The 20,146-nt window shown below is 40.8% G+C and overlaps 1 protein-coding gene across 9 annotated transcripts in view; it reads left to right on the forward strand.

Annotated features, from left to right (window-relative positions):
• The window catches only part of OSBPL8 (oxysterol binding protein like 8), a 93,287-nt gene that overhangs the window by 56,020 nt on the left and 17,121 nt on the right, over positions 1-20,146 (forward strand). For 7 of the 9 annotated variants that reach the window (XM_061454733.1, XM_061454730.1, XM_061454732.1 and 4 more), the window contains 6 exons: positions 1,311-1,381; positions 6,057-6,137; positions 6,787-6,888; positions 8,090-8,293; positions 12,884-12,968; positions 14,090-14,261. In XM_061454733.1, coding sequence (XP_061310717.1) covers positions 1,311-1,381; positions 6,057-6,137; positions 6,787-6,888; positions 8,090-8,293; positions 12,884-12,968; positions 14,090-14,261 — 715 coding nt within the window. Of the gene's footprint in view, positions 1-1,310; positions 1,382-5,208; positions 5,567-6,056; positions 6,138-6,786; positions 6,889-8,089; positions 8,294-12,883; positions 12,969-14,089; positions 14,262-20,146 lie in introns of those variants that run through there. The other 2 variants (XM_061454737.1, XM_061454738.1) reach the window with 2 other exon arrangements.

Here is a 20,146-nt window from a genome sequence, read left to right on the forward strand (position 1 = left end):
CTTTAACTCAGTGACACTTCCCAGCGCATGTATTTGTGATAGATGAATCTGATCTTTGTTGCAGTTTCTGGATATTGTAAGTTGTGGAAAGGTGAAAATGCTAATGTGTAAAAAGCAAATCCTGCACTGAACAAGCTACTCAACACTGCTACAGAGTTAATAAAAATTCTCTTAAAGCTCATGGTTTCCCCACACGTAGACAAGGTCCCCTAAAAATGTAAAATCGAACCGTTTCTCTGATAAATCTTATTTTAGAGATCTGAGTAACCAATTTCTATTTCAAAGTTCGGAGCATCTTCCAGGGAAGTTCAGAAGAGCTTTAGGTGTCCGTTTATGCAATTTGTCTGCTAATGCAGTGCCCTCTCGTGGGCTAAAGGTCTATGGTGCCACTGCTAGAGCCATGCAAGGCTTTGCAGCTGCATGGATTATTCCTGAAATTAGTGTGCGACTTCATATTTATCAGCCTTGCATCTGGAGGGCGTGGAAGTGATGGCATTTTTACATATCCAGATAAATGTGCTGCACAGTTTGGTTTATTCCTGTTGTCAAAAGCTTTATGCTACCACCAACTGCTTCAAAGTAAATGGATCACTGAGATGTATCCTCCTTAAAAGGATGCTAGGTTCTCAGTATATGTTATGTAGCGTGTATGAAAAGGGTGACCCCCTTTTCTGTTGTTAAACATATACTGGGTACAGCCATCGTCTAACTTGCTTTTTGGCTACTGGGAAAATGTGGGGTCTATACCATGAGTCACTGGCAGAGCATAAATGGGATTTCAGCAACTGTTCTAATATAAAGTCTTGACATATTTATGCAGTATCAAGCTGAAGGTATAAATTCAAGGCTCATGCAATCAACCTTTTCCCTATTTTCTTGCAAAAAACCTGACTGGCAGTCCTAATCAATGTTTTAGATTTGCTTTCATGGTATTTAACAATTACTGCTAGCTACAGAAATGAACGAACCAAAAAAAGGCTCAGTTTGGTATTCTGCTATAAGAGAAGATAAAAGGACAAAAGTTTGCACACTGTATTTACAGTTCATCACGTTATTGGATGGTGTGCCATGCCACCCAAATACAGTGGACTGTTCTTACCTCTTGGTAGGTATAAAATTAATTTATATTATAGTAGCTGATATGTTTTCAACTGATGTGAGGGCCTGGTACATATACTTTGTTGAAAAATCCAATCTGCTTGCGCTTTTTAATGCGAAACACAATTTGCAAATTTATTTCAAAGGTTAGCTCATGCTGATGCCATCAAGTTGATGTCTTCAAATAATTTGCAACACTACTGTCTTTTCAGGTTTTGACAAAGGGAAGGATGATGTGTCACAAAGTAAAGAGGATACATCACATTCTATGTCAAAAAGCAAGGTAAGGAAAGTAATCTGGCTTAAAAATGACAGTGTATAAAGGAGTTTAAACACAAATTATCAAACTTTTATTGTAGATAATCTTGAAGATTACTCTTCAGATTCAGTAATAGATAAAGATTAAAGGGAATTTCTTAATACAGTTGTCAGGATGACATCACATTAAAATCTGCAGTTCAAATTAGTGAAAATGAAATTTGGAGTCTTCACTGTTGTCTTGGGAGGCGGGATGTTGCCTTGCCAAGTGTAATGATGGTTGGAAGCCAACTCTTGGTATGCAACGTAATTTAGAATCCTTTTAAGCCGTAGGTGAAGGTACTGTTCACTGAGCTGTAGAAAATCTTCTCATAGGAATGGTAGGGAAACTGTAATTGGAAAAGGTTTCTTTTAATGGCTTAAATTGCCAGAGTAAAACATAATTAAGTGTAATTTGTTGTCCTGTCTGCTGCAATGGCTTCTGTACCTCAGAATTTAATTACAAAGGCCCATTTCATTGAGGCAATGAGCGTGCAACAGAAAGCTGGCTCAGTAGAATATTAAAGTAGGTATAATTGCTATGCATGTTTATCTTTCCTGGTAGTCTTGATGATAGAAATGGAAAATGCAGGAGTCAAGCAAATTCATAATCCTCATTGTGTAGCCCCAGATTGGAAAAGGCTCACTGAGATGGAGTGAAAACTGAGAACATCCGAAGTGGAGTTGGGACATGGACACCGCAGTCACGAAAACCATAGTATCCTGGAATGACTAAACTTTAAAAAGGAAGAAAACATGAGCTACCCAAGAAACCAAAAAGTCTCTTTTTATGTAGAAGTCTTTTCTCTCCAGAGCTGTTTTGTTCTCATTACAGTTATTTACTCGAGTAGTTTGCAATAGCATTCTTACTCGGATTAAAGTAGGCACATGATGAGAGAGTTGTGTAACAAGTCACTGTAGTAGCGTAGAGAAAAATCTACCATAGCTATCTTTTCCTTTCCCAAATCCATATAAATTTGTAACTTACAATTATAGAAGCTGTCAGTTTTAGGCCATTTTGTAGGCCACTCTGATACAACCTTATTTGTTGGCCTATTGCATGAACATTCTGGTCAGCAAAAGTGCCTGGCATGTTAATGCACTGAAGTTTTATCTAGTGATTTTTACATACTCAGAATGTGGAATTCTAGAAAATCCAGTATTTTCAATTGGGTGCCCCAGTTGAAAACGGGTGTCTCTTTAAGACATCAAAGATTAAAGTGATGAGGGAAAGACTGCATTTTTCAAAAGGGGGAGGTTGTGTATGGTTTGATTTCTGAATGGAATAGCTAAGTTCACTTGTTTTTCTTATTTAGGCATCACTGCAGGATAGAGTTTCAAGGCTTTAAATTACCCAGCTGTGTGGTCTGCTGTTTTCTGCTAGGATGTCCACTGGTTTTCACAGAGGCAAATGGGGTAACAGACACTTAAACAGCAGGCAGGGACTGCTCGGCAGGGCAAGGCCAAGGACCTGAGCTTGACTGCAGCTAGCACCCAAGGGGAAGGGGACTGCTTCTTGCTGCTTCCATGCACAGCTCTTTCCATAGTGCTCTGCTGCAAGGTTAGCACTGCAGTCTGTCAGGGCTGGATCTGGGCACAGGCAGCTGTAGCCCTGGGAGACAGAGGGGTTGCACTTAAAGGTCTTGACACAAAGTTGTCTGATACTTCATGTGTCAGCATTAAAGAGAAATGTTAGAAAGATACCAAAGGAAATCAAAGCTATTTAAGGATTACAGTAGCATTTCTCTGGCTAAATGGTGTTATCAAAATTGCACTGGGGTGAGCAGGTTAGTTTCTGCAGCTTATGCTGCAATTTAGTAGTGTGTAGCTAAGCATTTCAAGCTGTTGGTACCTTACACATGAATTGGAATCACAGAGCTTTGCATTTTCAGCTTTACTGCAGCTTAGACCCTCACTTGTCAGGGAGGTCAAGGAAGCAGTATTTTTCCAATGTTTAAAGGATGGCTACAAAGAAGATGGAGACTCTTTTCTTACATGGAGTCACATGGGAAAGAGGAAGGGTGATGGCAAGTTACTCCTAGGGAAATTCCAATTTTTCACAATGAGAACAACTAGCTGTTGGAATAATGTCCCCAGGGAAGTGGTGGATTCCCCGATATTGGATACTTTCAGGATCCAGCTGGACAGGGTGCTGGGACGTCTGGTCTAAGTCATGCTTTCTAATTCAAAACATTTAAGTCTCTTAATCAAAACATTTATGTTGGTCCAGAAACCTCTGAATCATTTTTGACTTACAACTCAAGTTAATACTGTTTCTTTTAACTTGGATTTGTTTCAGACTCTATTAATCATTTATCTTTGACTCTACAGTTTGGTTTTTCTCTTTCATGTGTTTATTTTGCTTGGGTCTTGTCTTTCCAGGATCTCTGTGTGTTTTACCGTTACTTTTGTTTGTGTCTTTCTGCTATCAAAGATAAGACCAATATTCCTACTACTTATAATACATATTTTTCTTTATCCGTTATTTTTGCAATTACTGCATATGGGGCTTGATAAGAGTGGTATTTCTTTTATAACCCACAAATAAACTTCAGGCTAACAGAAGATGGCAACTGTCCGTCAGAGCTGAAGAGGTGAAGCAGTAGCCTTTCTTTCTAAGTAAGGATGGAAAAGCAAGCGTGTGACTTGCCCAGAATCTGGTACTGAATGTACCTTGCTGAGAGCTTCAGTAGGTTCTTTAAAATGTTTTCTTCTTTTAAGTTTTGATCCCACCCACTTTGTGTGAGTGTAAGTCTGAGAAAGTTGTTAGCTTAAAAATACATGAATCACTAATTTTGCTCGTAATCCATTGAACAGGTAAATACGGACTTTTACTCAGTGCCATTAGTGAGCTTTAAAACTGAGATACTGAGGAAATGGCTTCTGTAACCTGTGATACTGGTTTGGGGCTTTTATATGCGTGACCTTTAGATTGCATTAGCTTTCTGTTAGTGAGCAACTTGAATATTTATGAATGTTTTCCTTAAGTTGCTCCATTATAGCTTGCATAACGAGTTCATTACCTCTTCTTATGTGACAGTGATAAGCATTTTTTCCCTCTTCTGTTATTACATTTAAAGTACTGTATTTCCTTTAACTTCTAGAGAGAGGAATTAAATTTCAAGTTGTATGCTTGTCTTAAAGCTACATTTTGAGTGTTAAGAATGTCTTTAATACAAAATGAAGAGGTGTCCTTCATTTTTCCAAGATGTATATGGAAGTTAGAGAACATTTCCTTATCACTGAAATAATTTTGAGATAAATTTCTTTGCCAGTTATTGAACATCTTTTTGACACTAGTTATCTAAGTAACTAGATTGAGCAACTTGCGTATTAAGAAGAGTGCTCAAGTACACTGTTAATATTTATTGTAGTAAGTTTTCTCAAAACCTGCGTATTTTTGACTGTCATTTTATAGTATTCCAAACCATAAATTTGATGTCTAGACTTTGCATTGTGGTCTGAGATTTGAAATTACTAGTCAGAAATGTTGAACAGCTTGAGAGGTAGTTTTCATAAACTGCTTGAGTTTTCACAGTTCAGAAGGTTACACTGATTTTTCTTTTTTCTTTATTTTTGACTAGGCAGGAACTTGGAGTCTATCAGGCTTATCAGTGCACAAAGAAATGTAACTCTTAATTTAGCTAAAGTACATATATAGTGGATACCTACTTGGTGTCCTCTGACTTGCAGTAGGAATGATGTGATAACTCTGTCATAGGCTCCTCTTTTTTTAGTTTTTATGAGCTCTGTATCCCATTGTCGTGGTTTAAACATGACTGCTACTGCTGAACCCAGGACACCCATAGTGAATATTTGGTGGTTCTAGTTCCCTTTCAACTAGTAGGTGGCAGATGCCAAGGAGCAAACTTTGAACCTTACAAGATTCGGGTAGAGGCAGGAAGGAGCAGTCATGTGGTGCTGAGGCAGCATGTTGTCCTCCTGTGAACAAGGGTAATGAGGACTTGGGTTTCATGAACAAACCTGAATCTCATTCCCCTGTCTTATCACCACTGCGAGCTTCTTGAAGGTGGCTTGTGAAGTAATTGGAACATGGGATTAGGGAGGAAGGAGCAGAATGAGTGCTGTTAGTGGTCAGTTTTACTCTGATGATTTATAGAGCACCGATTCCTAGATTGAAGAGGCTGTATTTTCCTTCATGGCTCACAGGGTAAGTTCCTGTATAGCAATCCGTTTGGAGGAGTTGTCAAGTTTTGAATGAAGACATTGGGATTTGTATGGCATGGGAGCAACTCCTGTGTTTAAACACCGGGATTCTCCTAAAACCTTATCTCTCTGCTAAAGAAGTTCTTAACTAGTCAAGACTGTGACATAATGAGTAACAGGCTACAAGTGCTAAATATTTACTGCATATATTTTGACTTCTTCTGGAGGAATCTCAGACTTCCTTCCCATAAAGCCCATATAACAAAAAGACTACATAAATAGGTGGTGAACAGCTCGTGTTACGAGTTGTGGCTTGTTGGGTTTTGGGTTTGTTGTTTTTTTTTTTTTTTTAAGTAGGAGAAGCAGTAGAGGAGCAAATGGGAGTGGGAACCTTACAAATCTAACTGTGCACTGCAAATACTTTCTAAAGTACCTGCAACAGTAATACAACCTTGTATCTGTTATTTATTTACTATGCATTTTGTGAATTTCAGTCTGAATCCAAGCTTTTCAATGGCTCCGAGAAGGACATCTCTTTATCTGCAAGCAAACTTACAAAAAAGGAATCTCTCAAGGTGAACGAATTTCCAAGCAACTCCTCATGGACTATAAATGCACATCTACATGCAATGAAATAACAAATTGAATTATCAAAGTTACAATTTGCATGCAGAACCTATGGTTTTTCTACTGCCTTCTTCCCCCTGTGTTGTAACAAGACCAAACACCATTGTTTGGCGGATACCAAGTCAGGGGAAACTTAAAATTAGTTGTCTCTAAAAGAGTGAGGTATAGTGCTGCAAATTTCTACTGGGGAGGGAAAGTAATGGGCAGGTAAAGACTGCTGGTCAGATAATGTACCTCTAAGTTTGAATGTAGCCCAAATGTGGTTTTGTACTTTACACCAGGAAAGGAAGGGGGGTAGGATTGGTTTGCTTGTTTAGTTTCCCCCCCCTGTGATTCTATCAGGAGTTTCAAAGTCCTCAGTATTAAAAGCAAATGTCAGAAGAATCTGAAATCGGTTACATCTTAGCTGTTCTTGAAACAGAGCATGCAATAGTTGTTTGCACCTTGAAGTCAAATACTGTGTTTTAAAGCTACTTACCTGTATTGCCAATTCAATTTAGCAGGTTTTTCCTCAGCTTGTATTGATCAGTGCTTTTCTGTGCTCTGATTACTGGCTTACAGCTGTGGCATTGTAAATCTTTCTCTTATTATTTACAGGTTCAAAAGAAAAATTACAGAGAAGAAAAGAAGAGAGCTACAAAAGAATTACTTAGCACTATCACAGACCCCTCAGTTATTGTTATGGCTGATTGGTTGAAGGTCAGAATTGAAGTGTGAAACCTGAGTGGAAGATGTAGCAGCTGCTTGCCGCTTTCTGACCAGAATAGAAAAGGCTCAATCTTTTACTTGCTGTTAATGTTTTGCTACAAGTACAGCAGCCACTAATTGCATCCCAGGGTCTCTGTGCTCAAATCCTAGGGGAATAATGAAAGAACCTAGCTCCCACTTACTGAAGTCACAATAGTAATGTGCATCTTGTGTGTGTAGCCGTTTACTTCAGATGAATTGGTTTTACTGTTCTTACGTTGTCCTTTTATTGTACACTTGAAGCTCTATTTACCTCTGTAATAGTAGTGAAAATATTTCAGTCACATATTTGAATGCGCATTTCTTCTTTATTTCTGGTAATTCTTATGAACTGTCCTGTAGTACTGGTACAAAAGGTGAAGAATTCATTTCTTGAAGGTAGCAGTCAGTGTCAGCAACAGTAGTGCAGTTTATATATCGGTATTTAATTCCTTAAATTTGTAAATTTATTCCTTGGAAATTCTATAAGAAAAAAGCTCTATTACCCATTTTTATAGTTAGCTCCAAATTGTTGCTTGTCTGCAGAAAGTTTCTCTGGTTTTTGCAAAAATCAGTGTAAACGGGCTAGCACATTGCTCAGAGGTCAAGTTGACATTCAGGCTTACAGACATAGAACTGATTGAAATCTGGAGTTGGCAGAATTGATGCAAGCCATCTAATTAGACGTGCAAATTCAGGGACTTGAAAGGATCTTGTATTTCAAGTATTGGTTGAAACTTACAGCCGTCATGTTTTATTTAACATATTCAAATATATCTGAGTTATTTTCTGAACATCTTATTTTTCTAATCGGACATCTGCCTTATTTTCAGAGGAACTCTGTTTCCAAAGATTATCCTGTCTTTATGCTAGTGATAGATTATGTTCCAGATAAAATAATTCATGAAGATTTCAGATGAATTGTCATTCTTCCCATACATGGATGTGTGTAAACCCATTTGTAGACTAACTATTAATCAAGAAAGAAGAGTGAGGACTGAAATTGTGCTTTTGTACTGTCTTTGATAAACCCGGATAAATTTTTAATAGGCCTGATATACTTGGTTTGAAATAAAAGCTAATAAATAATTTCAGTTAAGATTTTCATTTAGTGAAGAGGGATGGTTTTGGTGTTGGTTTCACCGAGATATAACTGTAACTCTTTATCTTCTAGATTCGTGGTACCTTGAAAAGCTGGACCAAACTGTGGTGTGTACTGAAACCAGGAGTGTTGCTTGTTTACAAAACCCCCAAAAATGGCCAGTGGGTGGGAACAGTGCTCCTGAATGCTTGTGAACTCATTGAGAGGCCTTCTAAAAAAGATGGCTTTTGTTTCAAACTTTTTCATCCTTTGGAACAGTCCATATGGGCTATAAAGGTTAGTGGTAGTATATATGCTTTTTATCAGATGACTAGCATTAGACAGCAATCAGTAAAGACAATCTTAATGAAAAGCTGAACTGCATTTGCTGTTATAACTTTAATGGTTTGTTTATTCTGAATACAAGCCTTCAATATCTAGTTCTTTTCATCACAAATTATTTGATTTATGCTACTCTGTATACTTAAATAGCTTCAGAAGTGTGGTGTGCAGAAGGATGTCATTGAAGAGGCTAATGCCATCAGTGGTAACTATGTAAACAGAAAGAATAAGTGTATAACGTCGTATTTTACATCAGTTGAATCTGAGAAATTAAGGAGGGAAGTGATTTGCCAAAATGAGAGTTGAAATGTGTTATAAACATTTTTTTGTGTCCAGAGCTATACATTCATGTAATAAAATGTCAGCTTCAGTTCAGTTTGCTTGTAAAAGTAGAAATTCAGATTACTTCCTTGTGCAATAGTAGTTTATATTGCAGCTTGCTAGCTGGTTGTGTTCCCTTTTGGTTACAGTTTTAGGCAGATAAATGTTTTCAGTTCTGATGTCTGCTTTGTCATACATGGCATAGTACTGTGAGCAGCTCTTATCTGTAAGTGTTGAAAACCACAGTGTGTTCCGCATAGGAAAGGTTTATTTCAGTTTCTCTTAAGAATCTTTAATGTTTGCTCTTACTCATTGTTTATACTCTAGTAAACAAGCTATTGTAGTCTGTGTTTCCTGTTTTCATATGGAGAGGGGGTGTGGAAGTACAGCACAAGTGAACATACTTACCCTCCGAAATTGCCATCTTGTTTTGGATGAAATTACTGTACAATATTAGGGCACTTGTAATAAATTAATGATGCCCTCTGCAATGTACATCTTGAGATAGCTGTTAATTGTGAGATTGTATCTTCTAAATCTTAAATTGATATAGATGTACTGTTACATCTGTAGAATGTGCTGAATTGGTTTTGCCTTCCTTACCTCAGACTGGGAAATCAGTCAGCTAGTATAAATCCCGATGTTTGTTTTGATCTTTCTGAATAGTTATCATTATTAATGTTACCTAAATTTACCAGGCTTAGATCAAATCTTTTGTAGTTGTTTTTGAGTGATTTAATTTTAACATAGCTTAGGAGGATTTTTCACTCATCAGTGGTGATCTTACATTTGCAGAACATAAAATTCGTATCCTTTTCCAAAGTGATAGGGTTTGGTGTTAATGTGCTTTGATAATTTATGATCAAGTATACATGCATTGCAAAGTGGTGGCCTGTCTGCAGAAGATCACAAATCAGTCTTATATTTCTTTATTGCTTGGCAATGAGAAAATGGATTTGTTTGTTTTTTTAACTAGATATTTAGAATTTAGAGGACATGCCCCACCAGATTTTTACTTTTTTAAGGTAGGTCAAATTTTGAACCTGAACAAGTTGATTTTGTCCATTCTAAATGTGCTGAGAGCTGGAGTGGCGTTTGTTCATTTTGGTATGGCTATTTGCAGTTGAGAATTACTGGGTTTAATTAGAAGAAAGGCCTTGAAGTTTGAAACCTTTTTGTGCCTTGCTTACCTACTCAATTATAATGTCCTAGTTACAGATATAGTATCAAGAGGCAAACTTTCATAAGCGTAATAGTAATAGACTGATTTACAGAGTAGATTTACCAGAACAAGCCTGAAGCTTAAGGCAAAATGAGCCTCATTTGCAGTCAGTACAGGAAGAGACATTGCAAGAAACATTCACACAGGTCTAACTACTGCAGATTTTCTCACTTGAACACACTTCCCAAAGTGTGTTCTTCTGGCAAACTGCCAGAATCTGCAAATTCCCTTCTGTAGTAGTTCGTGGCCAGTCTCTTCACATGCTCCCTTAACCCTGTTGCTGTGGTTTTTGATGTTCCACCTGCACTCTGGGGTAGCTGATGCACTGTACCTTGTTCTGTCTTCTTCACTTGCCTGGTCCTGATGCCATTTCAGTTTTCTAAAATTTATAAGTAGAAAAACTACTGCAAATAATTTCTCATGAGTAAATTTAGTCAAGTGTGATTGCTTACTGACTTTTATTGCTTTCTCTGAATGTTCATGGCATTTGAGTTTTACTGGCATGAATATTCTGTAGGAAGTAAATTTTAAAGTTGGGTTTTTTTTTTAATCTAGTGGTATTTTTAACATGCCCATTACCTTATATTGGTGTAGTTGTACCCATCTCTCTGTCAGGAACAGAGACAGTTCAAATGCAATCACTTAACAAATGGAAGCTAATGTCTCTCTTCTAGAGAACACTAACATACTGAAAATTGATTTTGAAACTATAATGGGTGATACCAAACAAAATGTCCAGTGCTTTTAGAACAGTAATCAAGTAGAGGAACTCAAGATCCTCAAGCAGTTACTCCAAAATAAGTCAACCTACTGAAATGTTCACTAAGAATTATTCATTCAGTTTTAATCAAGGCATTGTCAAAGCACATAGGGGAATATAGCTTTCTTGCATCGAAACAAAACAAACACCAAAGTCACACTTCCTCTCTTAAATTATAGTAATCTGGTATGGAGTAGTGTACCCTGCATGGCTGCACTGTAATCCTAAAGGGCAGGTCCTGCAGGCAGAGAGGTCTGTCCTTAGTCCATGTCCTGTGACCTGACAGTTCCGAGGACTGGTAATGGTCAAGCCCTTCACACAGCGCTGGTGCACCCATGGTGTCGCGGTCCTCTCCATGCAGCGCCCAACACCTCCCCACCCCTGCTTGGTGCTGCTCTGCGCTGTGGTGCTCACGTTTCCTCAGGGACCTGTAGGGAGTGAGACTTCTTCCCTGCCTGCTTGCCCTCAGGGTGAGGAGTGCTCATGCATGGAGTGGTCTCTCCTGGTTCTTGTTAGCTGCTCACTCCTAATCCTGTGTTGCAGCTTCTCCACAGATTTATCGTAGGTGCATCTTTCCACTTGCTCAGAGGGGGACTGAGGTTTGGAATCTTATTCCTAACACCTAGTTGCTGTTACTCCATACTCTGACTATTTAGAAGTTTCTGAACATCATTTACACCAGCACTAGCTTGCCTGTATTGGTATTTAAGTGCCACCAAGACTCCTTGTTACCCACCTCTCACCCTCAGAAATGTTCTGGCTGTTTCATTTGCTTGCTTCTAAAATATCTGCCCTTATTTGCTTTTGCTCAAAACTTCTGCTGGCTTTCCTGTTCCCTCTTTTAAGCCTTGTACTGGCTTTTCATTAGGCTTCTCTGGGGGAAATCAATTAAGATCAAAATATGTTAACACACCACTTAGGCAGGCTTAACCCAGCTTTTCGACAATAGCTTCAAGTATGTTTAATACAGCCCTCTTTGCCTATCAGTTGTCTTAGTTACCATATGTAAACTATTTTTGAAGGGGCTTTTAAACAGTGGGGTTAGCATTTTATTCCAAGATGAAACTTGACAGAAATGGAAAGGTCTTTGGGATTTGTTTTTTTATTTGGTAAGTAAAGAACTTCACAGTGAAAATTAAACTTTGTCATTTGACATGCTTTGTCTGTCATTGAACGTAATGTCATGGTGTCCTGCTGATACCTTTTATAGAGAGACTTAAGCATCTAAATTACTTTAATGGACTTGGGCATCATCTTGGTTTTTTTCCTATTAAAATGCCAAGCCTAAAGTTAGACACCTAAATATGTTGTGGAATTGACTACTGTATAGGAATGAAGTTGAAGGGGAAGGAGGGAGGGAGGGAGAAAGGGTGAGTGGGTTTCTATAGCAATACATAGTGTTTGGGTGGGAGAAGCTACTTCCATTTTATGTAAATACCAATTGACTTGTCTGTCTTCTGAAGACAGGCAGAAATTGCGCAGTACTACAGCACAGGATGGTGCCAAGACACCAAACATTGACATATAAAGTAAGCACGAACTGGGTCACTGAAGAAGGCCTCCTGTTCTCTGCAAGAGTTTGGCTTGCCTTCATGTCTCTCTGTGCTATGATCCATAGCATCCTTGTAGAAACTGAGAGGAACCTTTGCTCTCATCAGGAACAAATGTGACTGGAGAGAAACAAGCAAGTTACTGTACAAATGCGGCATCTTCTACTGGCAGCATTTGTTGTAAATTAACTTTCTTAAACCACCCCACAAACATGTCTTGTTTTGCTTGCTTTCAATCTTGCCTCTTCAGCTGAAACACTGAGCTGATGAGGAATAGCTTGTCCCTTGTGAGCTCTCTACACCCATCTGCAGGGATCCCTGGGAAGTGAGGGTGACTTCCCTATGGTGTTGCTTTTGATGCTTTTGTCATCTTGCTATAAGTAGCATCAGCAGAGCATTTCCAAGTTACTGTGCCAAGTCTGGTTTACAAAAAAGAACCCACCAAAATTATTTGAATCCCAAAGACCGTTCTTTTTAAAGTGGGGTTGAATTGGGAGCTATACTTAGAATCAAGTCTTTGAAGAACAAATCCAGTAAAAGAGGGCTGTCCATCTTTCCATTCATGTCTTCATTAGATGTTGCTGAGTGATAGTAAATAGCCCTGCAGTGTGTCAGCTTGTTATTACATAGAATGATAAACCGTAAAACTGAATTAAAACATCTGATGCTGTTGCTTGTTTTCCTGTTTCAAGGGTCCCAAAGGTGAAGCCGTTGGTTCTATAACTCAGCCGTTGCCCAGCAGTTATTTGATCATCCGAGCCGCTTCAGAATCAGATGGTAAATAGATATTTCAGTGGTTTTCCACAGTGACAGCAGTTAGTTATTAGAAAGAGGTGGCTTCAGTTGGCCTACCAGATCTGTTACAGCACTGTGATTGCAGTTTAATCATTGTTAAGGTTCTCCCTTAACTTAGTGCCTTCAGTTGTGTTGGTACTAGTAGTTTTTCATGGTTGTCAAAGGAAAATTTGACTTGAAGAAATTGTCATTGAACTCCTTGCAATTGCTTTGTGTTGGCTGGGTGGAGGAGGGGAAAGGGCTTATTTCAGATTTAACTGTATTACTGTACATCTAAATACACAAGCCTAGTACCTGTGTAAAGTACTAATGTGAACATACTCTCTTTCTAATGAAAGCATGGGTGTATTATTAAGTGCAGCAATTAAACAGAGTTCTAGTAGTAATTCCTTCAAAATACAGTTTTGTGACATTCTTCATCACTCTGATAGCAGTGGTCAGTATCAGTGCAGCTATCTTCAAAGGTTACAATTTGGAAACAAAATTTGGGACTGTTGTGTAACCTGTCTAGTAGTTGCTTTCCTTCTACTGGTTAATTAAGCATACCCCTGCAGACTTTAAAAATAGGACTACTTGCTTCTGTATTGAAAAATCTGTTAGATATATGGAAGTGAAGAAATACGGAGTGGAAAAACACATAAATCTGTTCAGTTACTTTTTGAAAAAATGAAATGACATTTATACGCTATCATTATAGCTCCTTTCCCACACTATTATTGTATTCCATGAGCAAATTTTGCCAATTGATACAGTTACTTAGCCTTCAGAACTAGGGAGGGCTGCAAGCAACTTTGGAGAAATTCAACAGACAGGGCCTGCGTGGAACCATTATCTGCATTAAGGAAGAAATGCTGGAGTCTTCTCTAACAGAATCATAATCTACCTTGCTTATCTACCCTAAAGCATCCCTTCTATCAGAGCTGGGTAGTTTTGAGTTGGTTTGATGTCCCCACCAGATTATAAACCCAGTGCATGTAAAATGGAACAACTCTGAAGTGTGTTCAAAGGCAATGTAAGCAGATCCAAAATTATTGTGAAATTAGGACATGGAAGTTGTATAGTTAAATCCTTAATTTTTAGTCTAGTAATGCATTTGTCTTTAGGCAGGTGTTGGATGGATGCCTTGGAACTGGCACTGAAATGTTCAAGTCTGCTTAAACGAACAATGATTAGAGAAGGTAAAGAGCACGATTTGAACTCTTCAGCAGACAGTACTCATGTCTCTCTCTATGGTCTGCTTCGTGCTAACAACTTGCACAGTGGAGAAAACCTACCGTAAGTGAATTAATTACTAAACCTGATTGTCCTTTTGGCAGAACCTTGTAGTGAGAACTTCTTCACAGGGAAAATCTCTTTCCAAGGTTGCAGTTCTTTTTGCTCCTGAATTCTCTTCATATGCCATATCTGCACTATGTTTTATATTGTATGTGGATAAAATGAAAGCATTTTTTTTTCCAACCAAAGTGGATACAGAAGAAAGTTTAGCCCAAGAACTCAAGGTTGAGTATCACATCACTAAGTTTAAGTACTCTGACTGTTAAAGTTTTAATTATTTTGTATCTTCAAGTTAGCTTCACCTGAAAACAATAAGTTTAGTACATGTGACACAAGTTGGTAGATGTGAATATAAGCTGCTGTTTTGTGGTTTAAAGAAATTAATAATAGTATTGTTAGTTAAATGGTTTCAGCATGTCTCAGCTTTGAATCATCAGATGGATGAATAACGATTCAGTCACCCTACTATTAAATTAAGTGCACAAAAGTTGACGTTTTCTGGTATCACGTCATATCTAATGTCTGTGTGCCGCTGAGTAGCTCCCTGTTTATTTCAGTAAATACTTTCAGCCAGATTTTTGGGAGCTTTTGTGGAAATATATTATTAGACAATGAAATATATTACTAAACAATGAGTGGTGTTTTCAAACACTTCAATTGTGGTACCAAAGTGCATCAGAAAATATAAAAGATTTAGTCATTTATTTGAAATAATTGAGTCTGAAGCTTGTGCTATGTAGTTTCTCTTGGTAATCTTCCACGAATTGAATGTACTTTTTGGTGAACATAAATTTATTTCAGATAATCCCTCCCATCCATGAAGTTTTAACTGTCCATCTCTCTTTTCTGGGTGGGCAGGAATTTTGTACTGCTTTTAAGAGTATGATGCTGTATTTGTGACAGAAGACCTGGACTGGGAGAAATGCAATTCTTTCTGCCACAGGTAGTCTGAGAACAGCACTGAAAAGGCAAATTATTGCCCCTGGCCCAGATTCAAGTCCCTATCCACATGACCAAGCAGGCTCAGCTACAGTTTTGCTCCTTCTTTTAACTCATAGAATCAATAAAACTGCTGTGTACAATCCAGCTGGAGATCTATACTCATGAATAGTACCTTAATATCAGCAGCTGGCCCAAATTACAATCATAGCAATTAACTACAAAAGTTAAGTCTAATTAAGACTAATGGTTTAATTAAGTAGATCTTTGGATATAGCATATTCTAAGACTTTTGAGTATGCTTAACTATCTAAGCAACAAAGCCTGCAGGCCTAGTTTTAATGGGCTTGACAGGAGAGGGAGAAGAAAGGTGAAAGCAGTTTTAACTTCAACTATGAGCTAGTTTTTTTTAAGCACATTAATAGCAAGAGGTGGTCCAAAGAACACATAGCACTGATACTTGTTGAAGATGGTCACCTGAAAAACAGGCGTAGAAAATCTGGAGACATTCGATGTTTTTTTTTTGCCTTGGTCTTTAATAATACTAGACCTTGGGCTGCCCTGTCCTCTGGGTTTGACAACCATGAATGCAGGAACAGCGATCTTCCATTTGTGGACAATGAAGTGTTTTTAGAGACGAATTGTATCAGCTCAGTGCTCATAAGACCATGAGGCCTGATGGGATTCATCCCAGAGTATTGAAGAAACTAGTGGATGTTACAGCAAGACCCCTCTCAATCATCTACCAAAGGTGTGGGCAGTCTGGAGAGGTCTCTGCTGACTGGAAGCTAGCCAACATTATTCCAATTTACAAGAAGGGTGCGAGGGAAGACCCAGGAAACTACAGACCTGTTAGTCTAATCTCAGTACCTGGAAAAAAATATGGAGGCAATCATACTAGGTGAAAGACATTTAGAGAACAGCACAATCACTGGGCCCAGTCAGCGTGGGTTCACAGAGGGAAAGTCCTGTTTAAGTAATTTGATATCCTTCTATGATCAAGTCAGCTGCCTAGTGGATGAAGAGAAGGTGGTGGGTGTTCCTTATCTGGGTAGTGCTGTGAAGCACCCTTCTAGACAAGTTATCCAGCTGTGACATGAGCAGGTTCACAATGCACTGGGTGAAGAAATGGCTGAAGGGCAGAGCTCAGAGGGGTGAATGGGGCTATCCCTGGCTGGTGACCAGTCACCAGCAGTATTCATCAGGGATCAGTCCTGGGGCCTGTTCTGTTCAGCATTTTTATCAACAATCTGGATGCAAGTTTGCTGATGATGCTGAACTGGGAGGTGCTGTGAGCTTGCCTGAGGGGTGAGGAGCCTTGCAGAGGGCTTTATATAGACTGGAGTATTGGGCAGACTTCAGTGGCAGGAAATCTAACAAGAACAAATGCCAGATTCTGTGCCTGGGGCTGAGTAACACCAGGCAGAAGTGTAACCTGTGAGAGGAGTGGCTGGACAGCAGCCCTGTAGAGAGGGGCCTGGGGGTGCTGGTTGGCTGCAGCTGCAGCAGGAGCCAGCAGTGTGTCCTGGCATCCAGAAGGGCAAGCCTCACCTGGGTGCATCAAACACAGCATAACCAGCCAGCCAAAAGAGGTGATGATCTCACTGTGTTCATAGAATCAACCAGGCTGGAAAAGACCTTTAAGATCATTAAGTGCAACCCTTACCCCGGCACTGCCAAGGCCACCACTAACCCATGTCACTGAGGGCCTCGTCTGCACAGTTTGTGATCGCTCCCAGGGACAGATTCCACCACTGCCTTGGGCAGCCTGTTCTAATGCCTGAGCACCCTCTCTGTGAAGAAATATTTTCTAATATCCAGTCTAAACCTTCCTTGGTACAGTTTGAGGCAGTTACCTTTTGTCCGTCACTTGTTACTTCAGAAAAGAGACCAGCCACTTCCTCTCCATCCTCCTTTCTGGTATCTGTAGAGAGCATTGTTTCCCCCTAGGCCTTCTTCTCCAGACTAAACACCCCCAGTCTCCTCAAGCTGCTCCCCATCACACTTGTGCTCCAGACCCTTCACCAGCTTCATTGCCCTTCTCTGGACCCGCTCCAGCATCTCAATGTCTTTCTTGTAGTGAGGGGCCCAGAACTGAGCACAGGATTTAAGGTGCAGCCTCACCACTGCCTTTTACAGGGGGTTGATCACTGCTGGCCCTGCTGGCCACGCTATTGCTGATACAGGCCAGGATGCCATTGGCCTTCTTGGCTGCCTGGGCACAATCTGGCTCATGTTCAGCTATCAGTCAGCACTCCCAAGTCCTTTTCTACTGAGCAGCTTTCCAGGCACTTTTCCCCAACTTTGCATGGGGTTGTTATGGCCCAAGTACAGGACCTGGCACTTTGCCTTGTTGAACCTCATACCATTGGCCACAGCCCATCGATCCAGCCTGTCCAGATCCCTCTGCAGAGCCTTCCTATCCTCCAGCCCAACTTGGTGTCACCTGCAAACTTGCTGGGGGTGCACTCAATCCCCTCATCCAGATCATCAGTGGAGATATTAGATAACACTGGCCCTAACACCGAGCCCTGAGAGACATCACTAGTGACTGGTCACCAACTAGATGTGACACCATTTACCACCACTCTTTGGGCTCTGCCATCCAGACGGTTTCCAACCCAGCAAAGAATACACCTATCTGGTCCATGAGCAGCCAGTTTCTCTAGGAGGATGCTGTAGGAGACAGTGTTAAAGGATTTACTGAAGTCCAAATAGACAGTGTCCACAGCCTTTCCCTCATCTACTGAGTGTGTCTCCTTGTTTTAGAAAGAGATCAGGTTGATCAAGTGGGACTTGCCTTCATGAGCCCGTGCTGACTGGGCCTGATCCCCCTGTTTTCCCACACGTGCTTTGTGATCTCACTTGGGGTTATCTGCTCCATGGTCTTCCCTGGCACTGAGGTCAGGCTGACAGGCCTCACCTTGAGTCATAGAATCATAGAATGGTTAGGGTTGGAAAGGACCTTAAGATCATCTAGTTCCAACCCCCCTGCCATGGGCAGGGACACCTCACACTAAACCATATCACCCAAGGCTACGTCCAACCTGGTCTTGAACACTGCCAGGGATGGAGCATTCACAACCTCCCTTGGCAACCTGTTCCAGTGCCTCACCACCCTAACAGGAAAGAATTTCCTCCTTATATCCAATCTAAACTTCCCCTGTTGAAGTTTTAACCTGTTATCCCTTGTCCTGTCACTACAGTCCCCAATGAAGAGTCCCTCCCCAGCGTCCCTATAGGCCCCCTTCAGATACTGGAAGGCTGCTATGAGGTCTCCATGCAGCCTTCTCTTCTCCAGGCTGAACAGCCCCAACTTCCTCAGTCTGTCTTCATACAGGAGGTGCTCCAGTCCCCTGATCATCCTCGTGGCCCTCCTCTGGACTTGTTCCAATAGTTCCATGTCCTTTTTACTTTGAGGACACCAGAACTGCACACAATACTCCAGGTGAGGTCTCACGAGAGCAGAGTAGAGGGGCAGGATCACCTCCCTCAACCTGCTGGTCACGCTCCTTTTGATGCAGCCCAGGATACGGTTGGCTTTCTGGGCTGCAAGCGCACACTGAAGCCGCCTCATGTTCATTTTCTCATCAACCAACCCCAAGTCCTTCTCCGTAGGGCTGCTCTGAATCTCTTCTCTGCCCAACCTGTAGCTGTGCCTGGGATTGCTCTGACCCAGGTGTAGGACCTTGCATGGTTAAACTTCATGAGGTTGGCATCAGCCCACCTCACAAGCGTGTCAAGGTCCCTCTGGATGGCATTCCTTCCCTCCAGCGTATCAACCGAACCACACAGCTTGGTGTCATCGGCAAACTTGCTGAGGGCGCACTCAATCCCACTGTCCATGTCAGCGACAAAGATGTTAAACAAGACCGGTCCCAACACCGACCCCTGAGGGACACCACTCGTTACTGGTCTCCAGCTGGATATTGAGCCATTGACCACAACTCTTTGCGTGCAGCCATCCAGCCAGTTCTTTATCCACTGAGTGGTCCATCCATCAAATTGATGTCTCTCCAATTTAGAGACAAGGATGTCGTGTGGGATAGTGTGGAACGCTTTGCCCAGGTCCAGGTAGATGATATCAACTGCTCTACCCCTGTCCATCAGTTCTGTAGCCACATCATAGAGGGCCACCAAATTGGTCAGGCAGGATTTCCCCTTAGTGAAGCCATGCTGGCTGTCACCAAGCACCTCGTTGATTTTCATGTGCCTTAGCATGCCTTCCAGGAGAATCTGCTCCAAGATTTTGCCAGGCACAGAGGTGAGACTGACTGATCTGTAGTTCCCCAGGTCATCCATTTTCCCCTTCTTGAAAACGGGGGTTATATTTCCCTTTTTCCAGTCATCGGGAACTTCACCTGACTGCCATGATTTCTCAAATATGATGGCCAGTGGCTTAGCAAGTTCATTTGCCAGCTCCTTCAGGACCTGCGGATGGATTTCATCAGGACCCATGGACTTGGATTTTTAAGATGGTTTCTAACCAGATCCTCCCCTACAGTGGACCCAGGGTCTTCATTCTCACAGTCCCTGCATCCACCTTCCAAGACTTGGGTGGTGCAGTCGCAGCCTTTGCCAGTGAAGACTGAGGCAAAGAAGTCATTAAGAACCTCAGCCTTCTCCAAATCCTGTGTAGCCAGTTCTCCCGAGAGCTTCCTGAGGGGGCCTACATTCTCCCTAGTCTGTTTTTTATTTGCTATGTACCTGTAGAATCCCTTCCTGTTATCTTTCACACCCCTAGCCAAGTTTAATTCTAACTGAGCCTTGGCTTTCCTAACCTGCTCCCTAGCTTCCCGGACAACATCCCTGTACTCTTCCCAGGCCGTCTGTCCTTGCTTCCACCTTTTATAAGCCTCTTTTTTCATTTGAATTTTCCTCAGCAGCTCCTTATCCATCCAGGCAGATCTCCTGCCCCTCCTGCTGCACTTCCTTCTAGTTGGGAT

Source organism: Pezoporus flaviventris, unplaced genomic scaffold, assembly GCF_033815535.1.
Source record: "Pezoporus flaviventris isolate CSIRO_AGI_PZ_B2104156 unplaced genomic scaffold, CSIRO_AGI_Pfla_v1 ptg000016l, whole genome shotgun sequence".
Taxonomy (NCBI): domain Eukaryota; kingdom Metazoa; phylum Chordata; class Aves; order Psittaciformes; family Psittacidae; genus Pezoporus; species Pezoporus flaviventris.